Genomic DNA, 13,439 nt, shown 5'->3' with positions numbered 1-13,439 from the left:
AACACATCCCCAACAGAGAGATTTGCCTTAAAGAATTGGCCGTGATAGATCTGGCTATGTAAATTTGTGGGCACAGCATCAGGCTATGGGTTCAGCTCAGGACTGACAAGGCAGCCGTGAATCCAAATCCTGAAACCCGCAGGACAGAAACAGTGTCTAGGGTACAGTGTCCAGAGGAGAATCCCATTCAAAGGTCCCTGGGGCTTTGCTGTCCTGGCCTTCAACAGACTGCACTGAAGCTACCCACATTTGGGAAGTCCACCGATGTGAAGGTCAGTTATGTTTTCAAGTTACCATTGCAAGAGCGTTTAGACTGGGGATGCCTCACATGCTTAGGAAGCACACCTAAGTGGACACATACAAGTACTATCATGTTTTGTCCTGATCTTCTTGTGGGCCTCTGTCTCTGGCTGGCTTTTGTTTTTTGTTTTGTTTTGTTTTGTTTTGTTTTGTTTTGTTTTGTTTTGGTAAGTAGTACCATCCAGGTCATAACCCATATGAGGGCTCTGTGCCTGTTTGTGTGACTTTAGTCATTATGTTTGCTGGCTTTGTAAGATACAAATCACATCATGCACAACTCACCCATTGAATATGTCAATTTCAAGTGTTTGTATATTGTGTATATGGATATGCCCATCACCAGCACAGCCAAATTTCCAGTGCTTTTCCCTCAAAGCAATCCTCAGGGCTATTCATGACCCCTGCCCTGAACCATCCAGGCTGTCCTTAGCCAACAACCAACCTGTACTGTTGCTCTTCTGGTCTCTATAGATTGTTAGATTGTTATGTTCTGGACATTACCTAGGATTGGACTTTTATGAAGCTTGGTCTTTGATAACTCATTCCATTAAGGTATATATGTGTGTGTATATATATAGACATTAATATATGTATATATTAATATATCCTAATGGAATAGATATGTGTATATACATATACAATATATTTACACACATATACATTATGTATATATTATATATATATGTTATATATACATATAATTTCTTTGAAGTGGCAGAATATTTTCAAGGTTCACCTGTTAAAGGTGGATTGGACTTTTATGAAGCTTGGTCTTTGATAACTCATTCCATTAAGGTATATATGTGTGTGTGTATATATAGACATTAATATATGTATATATTAATATATCCTAATGGAATAGATATGTGTATATACATATACAATATATTTACACACATATACATTATGTATATTATATATATATGTTATATATACATATAATTTCTTTGAAGTGGCAGAATATTTTCAAGGTTCACCTGTTGAAGGTCTAGCTGCTGATACCTGCTTTCATGTAAACTCACTTTCCCAGGTGCTAAGCCCTGGTATGTGGAAGTCTAGGGACCACAGGCTGTCTCTGTAGGGTGCCTGTCATGCCTGTGAGAGAGGAAGGGTTCCTCTGTATATGCACTTGTGGCCTCAGCAGCAGATGGACTCTAGCACCACATTTTAATGTTCTCGGCCTTTTGCTTATATAAAAAGGAGACTGGGGTGTGATTTTACAGGAAAAAAATAAAAATTTGTGTCCACGCAAAAAGGAGCCACGTCTCTCAGGCCCCAGAAAATACGTGGTAAGAACTCTTACCCATGACATTTTCTTCAGGGTTTTGCCTCTGTTGGTGGGCCTCCCTAAAAATAAAATAAATAAATAAAATAAAATAAAATAAAATAAAATAAAATAAAAATAAAATAAAAATTAAAAAAAGTCTCTCACCAACAACAGCAGAAAATACTCTACAGCTCTAATCTTAAAGGGAATAAGAAGTAGTTCATTATAGAGCCCTTTTTCGGGACCATGGCCTGGGAACACAGATTTCAGTAACCTCAAGTTTCATGTTTCATTATGGAAGTATTTTCATGAAGGTTTTATAGATTTACTGAGCAACGAAAGTAATAAATCAAGGCAAGTTTAAAATATATTGGTGGGGACTGCAGAGAGGCGACTACAGCCAGGTGGGAGAAGCATTTCTATAGGCCCAGGATGCTATCTGATGACATTTTGGGCTTTTGTTTTGTAGCTCCTAGTGGTCTGTTAAGTTAATGGATCCCAAGGTCTCTGTCTGTTGGTCACAGGACGGTAGTTCTGATACAGAGGTGGTCACGGATATGCTGTTCTGTGGGCTAACGCTAGTGGAAGATGGCTAATTCAGACTCTGGAGCTGCGACATTCCGGTCTGCGCGCATCCCTGCAGGGTTTGTTTGTTTGTTGCATGTTTGTTGATTTTCTGTTTTGTCTTCTTTTTTTTATGTGTTTGGGTGTTCTGCTTTCGAGTATGCCTATATACTTTGTGTGTTCAATGTCAATTGGAGGGAAGTCAGATGGTGAAGTTACAGCTTATGCTGAGACACCATGTGGGTCCTGGAGTTTGATCCTGGTCCTCTGCTCTTAGCCACTGAGCCATCTCTTTAGCCCCAACTGTAGTTTTTTTGTTTGTTGGTTGATTTGGGTTTGGTTTGGTTTGGTTTGGTTTGGTTTGGTTTGGTTTGGTTTGGTGTGGTTTTGCTTTTTCCAGACAGGGTTTCTCTGTGTATCCTTGGCTGTCCTGGACTTATATTGTAGACCAGGCTGGCTTCAAAGTCACAGAGATCCGCCTGCCTCTGCCTCCCCGAGTGCGGGGATTACAGGTGTGTGCCACCGAAACTGGCTCCTAACTGTAATTTTAATCAGTCTTTGGTTACACAGCTTCTTTTCTGGAATTCTTGTCCACACTACTAAATAAGTAACTTTCATCAGCTGTCTTCTTTCTTTTTGCCAGAATTTAGTACATAATATTTGATTTATTTTGTTGTGTTATGTCTAATATTTATGTTTTATATTTAAAAGGGTTAATGTGGATGATAAGACTTAAGATCACCCCTAAGCTCATAAAACATTTGCCACTTGGGCAGTGATGGCACACACCTTTAATCCCAGCAATAGGGAGACAAGAGGCAGGCAGATCTCTGAGTTCAAGGCCGGCTTGGTCTACAGAGTTAGTTCCAGGACATCCAGGGCTACACACACATACACACACAAATTATCTTGAAAAAGAAAATGTCTGTTTTAAAATAAGTACCTTAGCTATTTCAGAACTTATTTCTTGAGGGTTTTTTTTTTAACATAATGGTTTTATTCACAAAACTTGTTTTCAATTTTTGTTTTGTTTGTTTTAGTTCTTTTCTTTGGTTTAGTTTTTCAAGATAGAGTTTCTCTGTGTAGCCTTGGCTATCCTGGACTTGCTCTGTAGACTAGGCTGGCCTCAAACTCACGGAGATCCACCTGCTTATACCTTCCTCAGAGTGCTGGAATTATAGGCCTGTGTCAATGTGCACAGCCGTTTTTGAAAATTTTTTAAATGACCAACAAGAACAGGGTTAACACATACAGATTTTTTGCCCTTCTTGGTAACAAGGTAGTTTATGATCCGAAATTAACATCTCTCATGTAATCCTCTTCCCATGACTGTAGTTTGGGTAAAACTTTCTTTTAATTGGTTCATGTGTTAATTTGTTAATGTCACTAAGTCTCTTTATATCAGGATTGATTTAAAAGGGTCAAAAATTAAAAATGACAGGCTTGTCTGATTCATACCCCCAGTAAGGTAAGCACTGACTCGTGCTTATTACAGGTTATTTTAACTTTCTCGTGGTAACATCACCAAACTCTGACTTACCAGACTTTGAGATGACAACAGAAGAAATGGACAAGTTGAGATTTACATATTTAAAACTATGTGGCGTTTTGTCTGTGTCTGAGTGTAGAATAAAAAAATATATATTCTTTCTAAATTAATGAATGCAGTAAATTTTTAGGACAGCAGTTTTCTTTAACTATCTAGATCCCCAATGACGGACAGAGAGAGGCCATGGTTTATTATTAAACTGTAAGCACTATGCTGGGCAGAGTCTGAGCTATTCTAATCCTAGTACCTTTAAAGCCAATCCCTTGCCAATCTGATGACTCCCGGGAAGCCTCTGCTCCATTATTCTCTCCTTACAGACGTGTGCTCCTCATGCATCTTGCTTCATGAGACTTCCTTCTCCCTGCTTCCTCCTCTCCTGCTACATCTTCTACTATCGTTTCTCCTACTTCTTCCTCTCTGGACCCCAAGCCCGGAGCCTAAAACTCCACCTCCCTCTCTTCTACTCAGTCATAGGCTTCAGCGTCTTTACTTAGCCAACCAGGGATAATTTCAGAACATTTCTTATCATCATATGGTTGCAGGAGATAGTTCAGCATTCATAGCAATGCCCATGGCGGGGCTGTAACTATATCTCAGGGCACTGAAATAAACATTTGAAAACACAGTTGGACGTTCCTCCAACATCTGAGTGTCATTAAGTTTGATAAGTGTTATAAACATGAAGAAGTATCATAAACCCTAAGCACTGTTCCAAAGAGCCCTACACTTGGATTTAAGTTGCATGCGTATGTATGTGGGAATGTGTGCATACACATTTTATTTTTTAATTTTCTCTTACTGTATATGTGTAGATGGTTTACTGGCATGTATGTTCATGATCCACACGTGTGCAGTGACTGCCGTGTTCAGAAGAGAGTGTTGATCCCCTGGAACTGGAATTATAATTTTGAGCTGCCATGTGGGTGCTGGGGACCAAACCCACGCCCTGTCACAGAACAGCCAGTCTCTTAACTGCTGAGCCATCTCTCATTTTCCTGTGTTTCTGATCAGGAATGTAAAGGTGACTCCAAGCTGAGAAGAAAGCAAGAACAAGGGGAAGCTTTGGTTTCTGTGGCCTACCTCATCTTGTTCCCTGCAAGGAGAAGCTGTAAGTTCAGCCCCTTGAGAACAAACCATAGTTTTTCAACCGCTCCCTTTTATATAAACATACAGCTCATATTACTAAGTTGTGGCAAAGAAATAGCCCATGCATGGATTTCTTCCTATTCACTCGGGAGTCATTTTAGAGTTACCAAGAGCTGTAGACAAGTACAAACAATTTACCCCATCATTTTGCTAACTCTCTCTGGAGCTGATATCTCATGAAATCATGGAGTGTTTATCCATGCAAAAAGATGAACTTTGATGAGCTGAGGAGATGGCACAGTTGGCAAAATGCCTGCCATGCTTTCATGAGGTCCTGAGTTTGGATCCTCCGGCACCCTGGCACCTCCATAAAAGCTAGATGAGGGTGAGTGGATCCCTGGAGCTCACTGGTGGCATAGTTCCACCAACTGTTGTACTCTGAGTTCAGTGAGAGACCTTGTCTCAATAAATAGGATCAAGAGCAATAGAGGCAGACACCCAAGGCCCGCTTCTGTCTTCACATGCATGCATGCCAGTACGCATGTATGCATACATGTATGTGTGTGTGTTCACACACCCCTTTTATATAATGATATTAATTGAATCATAGAAAACAGTAATTTTCTCCAATTTTTTCAGTAATGTCCATTAGTTTTGCTTCTAGGATCCAACCCAAGACACCTCTTGTGGTGTGTGGTCAGCGTATGTGTTGGGATTTAGACAATGTAATCCAAGAAATCACCCCCACTAGGAAGGCCTCACATGAGCGGTTTATTAGAGGAAGGGAACACAGACGCAGCTTAGGGGGTAGTGGTGGGAAGAAGAAATCGAGGAAAAGCGGATGGGTTCTTTTATAAGGTGACACTGCGCATGTGCAGGAGGTAGGGGTGTTAGGACTGTGCGGTGGAGTTGCACTGAGGTCTCACAAATCACGTCATGCGACTGGTTCCACGTGGGAGGTTTTATTAGGGGAAAGGGGGCCTCACAGATGCCTGGTGCCCCATTTGTCAGGTCCCTTGGGGGCTGGCTATAGAGATGCCTGCTTAAGGATCCCAAGGGGTGTGCTTTGAAGCTGCCATACAGCTGTCGCAACTCAGCACATGTTCGGACACCAACATGTGGCTTCTGGTGGTCAGAAAAGGTGTCTCAGTGGTGCTGATGTGTTTCGCTATTGCCAGGTTCCTGGGGCTGATGGCAGAGCTGCCTGATTACCAACAGTATGTCCTAGGCTCTCCTCTCTTGTGAGCTTTATGACTGACACCTCAAGCCCTGCTCAGGTGTTCTGCAGCACACCAACAAATGTGGACCATTTGGTGTTTTCTCCTGGGTAGACTGTTTTCACATCGGGGAGAGGACACCACAGAGATGAAGAGCCAGAGATAACGTTGTATTTTCTTTATGCGTGTGTTTGTCATCTGTTCATGGATTTTTACTGCTCTACCAGGGGGCTTTGATGTTTTTCTCACCTTCTTAAAGTGACTTTTCTTCTTTACTGTTTGTCTAGATGTCTGTGGAAGGTGTCCAAGAAGTCCAGAAGGGATGTCATACCCTTAAGAGCTGGAGCTACAGGCTGTTGCATCGTTGCTAGGAACCAAAACAAAGTCCTCTCCAAGCGCAGCAAGTACTGTTAAGCACTGAGCCAACTCTCCAGCCCTTGGAAGTGATTTTTATTTTGAGGGCTTTAGAACCTTGCACTGAATGAACAAGCATTTTCTACTAATTTCTACAGTTGGATTTTGAAGGATTGAGGGGTGGGTCGATTTTTTTTTTCAATGCAAAAAACAAACACATTTCTATTGTTTGTAAGAGATACAGTTCACATCTTATCAAAGCAGTTGAGAAAGAATGAGGCAAAGAGAGCGTGCTTGTAACTCAGGGCACATACCCCCCTGAGTGCTGTGTACGCTGTGCTTTGGCCAGAGCAGGAACGTGAGGGCTGAAGGCATTACACTCTGCTCACTCTGAATGCCTCAAGTGAATCTGGCCTGTGTTCATTGTTAACCAGAGACGATACATACAGAAACTCTTCTGAAATTCGCTAGCCAGTGTCTGACCCTTGTATTAGCAGGATATTTCTACAAGCTTGTTTCACCACACCTGAGACCCTTGCCTCTTAGCATCCCCAGGACCTGCGTACGCACAGTCTAAACTGGAGGGTGATCACAAAGCGGCCGCTGTGTCTGCGAGGTCTGAGCCATACTACACGGCAGCTGGGATAGACATTAGCAGCATACACATTAATTGCCTGGCCAGCTCTGTCTCCCCTCACATGTTACAATGCGATCTCGTGGGCTTTAACGATTGACGTGAGATGTCCTTTCTGATGCTGGGTTCCTCTTGCACAACACTCAAACAATACAGAGAAACTTTGGAAGAGGAGTCAGGAAGAGAGTAACAAGGATGATTGGGACCAGACAGGAGGCCAGCATATGGGCTCACTTGGATGACCACATTAGGAGGCTGGCAGGAGACAGCAAAGGGGCAGCAATTCTCCAGAGCCATTCCCTGGCCTTGAATCACAGACAAGAGGCTAGCATGGCCACAGGCATAGTGCCCCAAGGGAAAAAAAAGGGGTAGCATGTCAAGGGAACAGGAAGAGGCTGCTGACCTCCAAAGGACACCAAAAAAGGGGGGAGGTGTTGTGTTACTAGCTGGCAAGCCGGAAAGTGAGGAGGGGGCTGGAGCTGGGCATCAAAACAAAGCGGTAGACCATCTGCACATCCTCTTGCTCTTGTGTCTCCACGTGGAAGGATTTCAGAATCTGGAAACAGGTTGGGGTGGGTATGAGATGATTCCATCTGGCCTCCTCAGCAGGTCAAAGCACTGGCTCCTCTCCTGCTGAGCTGCAGGGTGCTGCCACCATCCCGCAAGAGGACCTCCTTTGGGGTACTGAGAGCCCAGTCCTGCTCTAGAGACCACACCCACCCCTCAAGGTACCACTAAGGATCTATCTAGGCTCAGCTTGCCCACATTACACTGCGAGTCTCATCCTACTGGACCTTATTCTTAAGGCTCTCCCCCCTCCCCTTTGTGCTTGCTCTGGTAAACCAGAAGCCCCAGGCTTGTCTTAGTCATCCGCCATCCAGCTGCCCCCAACCCCTGATTCCCACAGGTGCTCACGTGATGCAGCAGGAGCAGCATCTCCACCTCTGCCAGGCGCCTCCCCAGGCACTGGCGCACCCCAAAGCCAAAGGCCAGGTGCTGGAAAGTCCTCTTCCTCTCCAGCCAGCGCTGAGGCACGTAACGCTCAGGCCTTTGGAACACTGCAGGGTTTCGGCCCATGGAGTACAGATAAAACTGGACCAATGTCTGTGGGCAGATATCAAGGGCAAGATGTCAGCTGCCTCTTTGAGGTGATGCAGAACAGGGCAGTTGGTGGGTGTATGAGGATAACTCACCCCAGCAGGGACATGGTAGTTCTGAAGCACCAAGTCTGAGCTTAGAGTTCTCTCCAAAATACTAGCAACAGGATAGAGCCTTGGGGAGAGGAAGCAACAGGAGAGGCCTCAGAGATGAAGGGCTTCTCCTGTCCACACATGTGCCCTCCTCCCTCAGATCCTCCAGAGGTGTGGTTCCTGGCTCTGCTGAACTCAGGCAACCTCCAGAGGAACAATAGCATAGAAAGAAGAACAAAGAACATGGCTGTCCTCCTCCCATCTAAAAGAGGGCACAGAAAGGCAGGGGAGGTGCAGGCAGCACCTACCTCAAGGTCTCTTTAAGGGCAGCCTGCAACAGAGGCAATTCTGACTTAAGCCTCTGAGGATTTGCAGCAATGCTGGCCTCAGCTGCCAGGCTCTCCTGCCGAAGGGCCTGCTGAACATCTGGGTTCCGAGCCAACTCGAAAAGGGTCATTACCAAGGGGATTGATGTCTGCAGGAGACAGAGAGCAATCTCAGACACTCTCCTAAAGGGCACCCCACTATGAAGATGCCCTTCCCTGGGGAAAAGTGCATGGTGTGTACAGGGTGGGATCCTGGGAGCCCCAACCTGATCGTCCAATGTTCACCTGAACTCTTTGCCCTACCTCCTGAGGGAAACCTCCTGACATGCTACTCCTGGCCAACACTTCATCACCTTTAGAGCTGGGTACTGACAATGTGATCTTGGAGCCCATTGAAATGGACTCCTTGTGTCACCCACCTCTGCCCTCCCTGATACCTTGTTTGTACTCCTGGCTGTCCACATGTCCCCCAGAACTGGCCTTGTCCAAACCACTTCACACTAAGTTCTCCTGACTGGCGTGAGCCCTGAGCCCTAGATCCAAAATGCCTCTTTCAATGGCACCACCCACAAAAGCAATATCTTAGGTCTCTCTCTCTCCCGGAAGCCGCTGATCTGCTTCCATGCTGTACACTGGGCATATCAACCTGGTTTTATGCTGGCTGATAGGCACAAGACCTGGTTCATGGCCCTTCCTAAGGGGGCCCAGATCCCTGTTGCCCTCATCTGGCCCTGCTTCAGGTAGCTTGCTGTCTCCTCAGGCCCTGGCTGGTGTGCATACAACTCTGGCTTTTCAGACTCCCTGGTCTCTGTCTGCACTGTTCCCACACCTCTTTATTCTCACTCCCATAAGCCTTGTGCTGCTCCTCATCCCCTCCCATGAACTATTGCATGGTAGGAACATCCTGACCTCTGTTGTTACTCTTTCTTCTCTAGAACTTGAGTCCTCTGTTCCTACTCAAGAAGCCTAGCCCAGAGCAGTCCCTTGGAGAATTGTCCTTTGACGGGCAGGAATTTGCATCTGGGCCTACAGTCCCCACTAGACTGTACTGCCATCTTCTCCTTTCAGCATCAGTGGGTAATCTGGGTGCTTGTCACTCCCTTCAGCCTTGTCTTCCCTTGCATCTGCCTCAAGTTCACCCTGACAAGTAGGCCTGCTCTACACTCCAACAGAGGACTCTGGGCCACTCGCTGTTGTTTTAGGCCCACAGCATGCTTGTGTATTGGAGGAGATGAGGGATAGGCTGCTTCTCAAAAGGTTTTAACTAACCCGGTTTGTGCCTGGAACTTGGATGTGCAGGTCTTGACTACAGCTGTGTAGCTAGGATCCCCTTTGCTCAGACACTTCACTAGCCTCACAGCAAATGGCCACAGCGAGGGAACAGGAGTGGGCAGTGCAGGTGAGGAGGGAACTGTGAGTGACTATGCTTTGGGGAAACACCATGAGGTCTAGGATGGAATTCATGGGATGCTGACCGTGTCTACACTTCCAGCAGTGAGCTCCAAAGAATTGGCATGGATGCTATCCATTGTCAGAGCACTCTCTGTAACCAGCTCTGAGACGATACTCCAGTTCTTCAGGTGACCCTCTGCCAGCCCTCGATACACACTCTTGATACATTGTGCGACTGTAGAAGAAGAGAAAACCTGGAGTCGTGGTGCTGGGACAGGCCTCTGCTTCATCCCCGTAGCTGCCGTGTCCCTATCACCCAGCTCTTCCTGCTTATATGCCACCATTGCTGGGCTATACAATTCTAAACTCTCCATGGAATCACAGGAAGGGCCTTAAGTAGCCCCAGCTCTTTGAAGTGACTAAAGGTGAATGACAATCATGTGACCATTGTTCCCTGCCCCCGTGGTGCTGCCCAGCTCAGTGGCCCTCACCATACTCAGAGATGGCATCCCAGGCCTCAAAATGTTCTTTCCACACCCGGTTGCTCGTCCATCGAGTCAGGCTCTTGGGTAGGAACAGGAGCTGGGTGGTAGACTTGAACATGGAATGTAAGGCGTGGATGAACTTCAGGCTGCCAGGACTCAGGTCACTGCCGATGAGGCCCAGCCGCTCTCCAAAAAGAACAAAGTGGCTGGCTGCAAAGAGAATACTATTGCTGATCCAGGGCTGTCACTGGTCTCAGTGCTGTCTCTCCTTCCTGGCCTCAGCCTTCCCTGTCTCCCTCCAGCGGGAACCTTCCCCAGGACACACACCTTCTATAGTATAGTTGAAGAAATTGGAGTAAGAGTCTATGGAGAAGCTTTCATGGGTGGTCTCCAGCATCTTCTTCATGTTCTGCACGAAGTCCCTTGCTACCGTGTCCACCATAGGGACAAACTTTTGAACGGCTTCCAGTGACAGAACATTTGGGTTCAGCCTCAGTCTATTGAAGCGCCATTCGGGCCCATTTCTGCAGAGCACAGAGCAGAGCTACAGACACCGCCCAAGAAAGGCCTGGCCCAGGCCTGTGCACATCTTCCCGACTCTCAAAGAAATTGGAGGAAAAGAGGTGTTGGGCTCAGGGGCAGACTATGCACGTCCTGACCCCACTCCTTTCTTCCAAAGCAGCCTCGAAGGTGGTTTCGATACATCCACAGCCAGGGGGAAAGGAGACTGCTGTCAAGCTCTGCCCACCCAGCCTATGCCAACCCCCACCTCCCCCGAGGAGAAGCCCTAGCTGAGCTCACTCCCCCTGACAGTCCCGTAGACTGTGTGGCCTCTGAGACATCAGCATCTTCCTAGCTCAGCTAAGGGATCCCATCTTCCCTAAGGCAGGAGCCTCAGCGGAGGACCACTCTCAGCATCTACAAACCCCAGCCCAGGGCACAGGGCTCCCATGGAGATTCTCCAGTAAACGACAGGCAGGAGCTTACACACTGAGCCACACATGTAGAATACCTGTTCTTTGGTATGCTAAAGCCTGCAACCATCGGCAGCGACAACACGCACATGCACACATGTACCCACACAGGACCTCAAAAATATGTGTGAAGGTTCCAGTCCCTGTGTGCACAAACCTAGGAGAGTAGCTATGCACACTGGGGTGAATACACAGCCTACATCTGGACACATCACACGGTCACGCTTTAACATACATACTAACAAATCAAGTTCCACAAACAGACGGATGCAAGACATGCACGCACACATCACATACATATGTGCATGGCTCTGCCTCCCTGCCTGCTGAGCCTCTCCCTAACTCCCAGATAATGGCAGTCAAGTCTCCGAGGAACTCGTTTCCCTGAACTGTTACTGAGAAAATACGGCTCTTTATGTGGTCTCAGGTGGCCTTCCGCAAACCTGACTTCCTTTGCACTCCCAGTAGTAACAACCCCTTTGCAGTTCATACAACCCAAGCCTCCAGGAGCCCCTGCTTGCCTCTCCAGAAGTGCACACAGCCACTGGAGGAAACGCTCCCTGCTTTTCCCACTCCATTCAGTGTTTGATTGTGAGCCCCAAAGAGCTAACTTTCTGCTCTCCACCCCTTAGTCTCCAGGACTGTCTACCCCAAATCTCTGTAAGAGAAGCCTCCCCTAGGGCAGGGAGACTGCCTTGCTGGACATCAGGCAGAAGCTGGCTGGGGCCCTTACCCAGGGTCTTGCCCATCCCCACCTTGCTGGAGCAGTGTGATAGCCTATTGAGAGGAGAGACTGGGAAAGGCCTGTTCAGGGCAAGTGCCAGATGGGGAATCATTGCTTCTCTCACCCATGTTTGGCCATCTCCCTCCTCCCCAAACCCATAACCTCCACGGCACGGTACCAATCTGTGCTTGGTGGGGGCTGGTCTTTGTATCCACCCCAGCCAATTCTGCATCCTGTGTTCAGGACTCAAGCCTCACCCCCCACTCCTCATGCCCAGTGTCCACTCACAGCAAAAACACACCACAACCCAGGCCACGGTGTTCTCTGTGATCCAACCAGGATTCCAAGGGTAGGCGGATGGGGTGTGGGCCGTCTATCTGGAGCACCTTTTTAGCATCCTCTGGCAACATCACAGACACTATCTTTGTTCTTCCTATGTTGTGCCTGTGGGGTGAAGAACAGAGTCTGGCAGTAGGTGGAATAGCCTCTACCTGAGCTCCCTGAAAACCAGGCCTGTCAGGGTGCTCCCTTGCCTCATCCTCTCCCAGCCCTTGCTTTCCCCACAGGAGGGCTCGCCCACTGCCTGCCTGACTCCTCTCCACTTCAGCGCTCCTGCACTCTGTCCTCTTTCTCTGTCCCTGTGGAGAAGCCTGGTATCCCTGAGTCAGGCCCATGACCTACTGTGCTCCCTCCCTGACTCCCTGAGGATGGAATGCCTGCTGCTCACCTCATACCCGGCAGAGCCTGGGCAAGCAGAGAGGCAGGGAGCTCTGTCTGTGCTCAGCTGTGGGTCAGGAAGGCCCTTACCTGAAAATGGGCCCCAGCTCCTGAAAGGCCTGGTTCATCTCCAGATGCAGGTTCTCTTGGCCCTGCTCCCTCAGGATCTGTAGCATCTTCAGCCACTTGTTTCTGGAGTACTGCGGTATAGCTTCAAAGGGCTGCGGTGTCGTGGGGGCTGGCGTTGCTGTGGTGCCCAGCGCCCTCCTGCTGTGTAGGCGCTGCCAGGGTCTTGCCAGCCACATGCCTGCTTTCACCCCGAGTGCCATTACCATGCTCCCTTCTCCGTTCAGTCCATGGCCTTTTATCTCGCCTTGCGGACATGAACTGCCAACTGACAGTGTCATTGAAGGCTATGTCCCTGGACTTGCCCTAGAAATTTAGTCAGAGCTGATGGCTCTGCTGGAGGTAGAAGAAGGAAAGAGCCTTCTGTCTGGTCCTGTCCCTGCAATGCCTGTTGGTGGCTGAGAGCTGAGGTCAGGCACAGAGTCGACAAGGACACCAGAGGAACGTCCACTCGCGAGCAGAGCCCCTTTCTCCTCCCCAAGGAGAAAACAGTCAGATGAGTATATTTTGACTTCTTGCGGAGCCTTGAATGAT

At 47.6% G+C, this 13,439-nt stretch overlaps 1 protein-coding gene across 2 annotated transcripts; it reads right to left on the bottom strand.

Annotated features, from left to right (window-relative positions):
* Positions 1-7,413: 7,413 nt before the first annotated feature.
* On the bottom strand, positions 7,414-13,114 carry LOC129690747 (cytochrome P450 11B1, mitochondrial-like). Of its 2 annotated transcripts, XM_055626561.1 has the most exons (9): positions 12,870-13,114; positions 12,351-12,506; positions 10,692-10,888; positions 10,371-10,574; positions 9,963-10,114; positions 8,470-8,636; positions 8,165-8,243; positions 7,887-8,075; positions 7,414-7,527 (listed from the first exon to the last, which is right to left on the bottom strand). In XM_055626561.1, the coding sequence occupies exons 1-9, from the start codon at positions 13,112-13,114 to the stop codon at positions 7,414-7,416; spliced, it is 1,503 nt and encodes a 500-aa protein (XP_055482536.1). The 2 variants fall into 2 exon arrangements, with proteins under 2 accessions (XP_055482536.1, XP_055482537.1); XM_055626562.1 differs by lacking the exon at positions 7,887-8,075 and having other exon boundaries at positions 12,870-13,108.
* Positions 13,115-13,439: the final 325 nt, after the last annotated feature.

The sequence above is a fragment of the Psammomys obesus genome, unplaced genomic scaffold (genome assembly GCF_907164565.1).
Source record: "Psammomys obesus unplaced genomic scaffold, mPsaObe1.curated_primary_1811, whole genome shotgun sequence".
NCBI lineage: Eukaryota > Metazoa > Chordata > Mammalia > Rodentia > Muridae > Psammomys > Psammomys obesus.
Note: the sequence above shows the minus strand (reverse complement) of the source record. Positions and strands in the feature narration are given on the sequence as shown.

What these genes read in the sequence shown, in the direction of transcription:
- LOC129690747 (XM_055626561.1), bottom strand. Translation starts at nt 13,114, where the DNA reads ATGGTAATGGCACTCGGGGTGAAAGCAGGCATGTGGCTGGCAAGACCC. An exon ending in CTGCTGGAAGTGTAGACACG is followed by an intron (nt 8,637 to 9,962) that starts GTCAGCATCCCA and finishes TGTCTCCTGCAG; the next exon opens with ACATCAATCCCCTTGGTAAT. An exon ending in ACTACCATGTCCCTGCTGGG is followed by an intron (nt 8,076 to 8,164) that starts GTGAGTTATCCT and finishes ATCTGCCCACAG; the next exon opens with ACATTGGTCCAGTTTTATCT.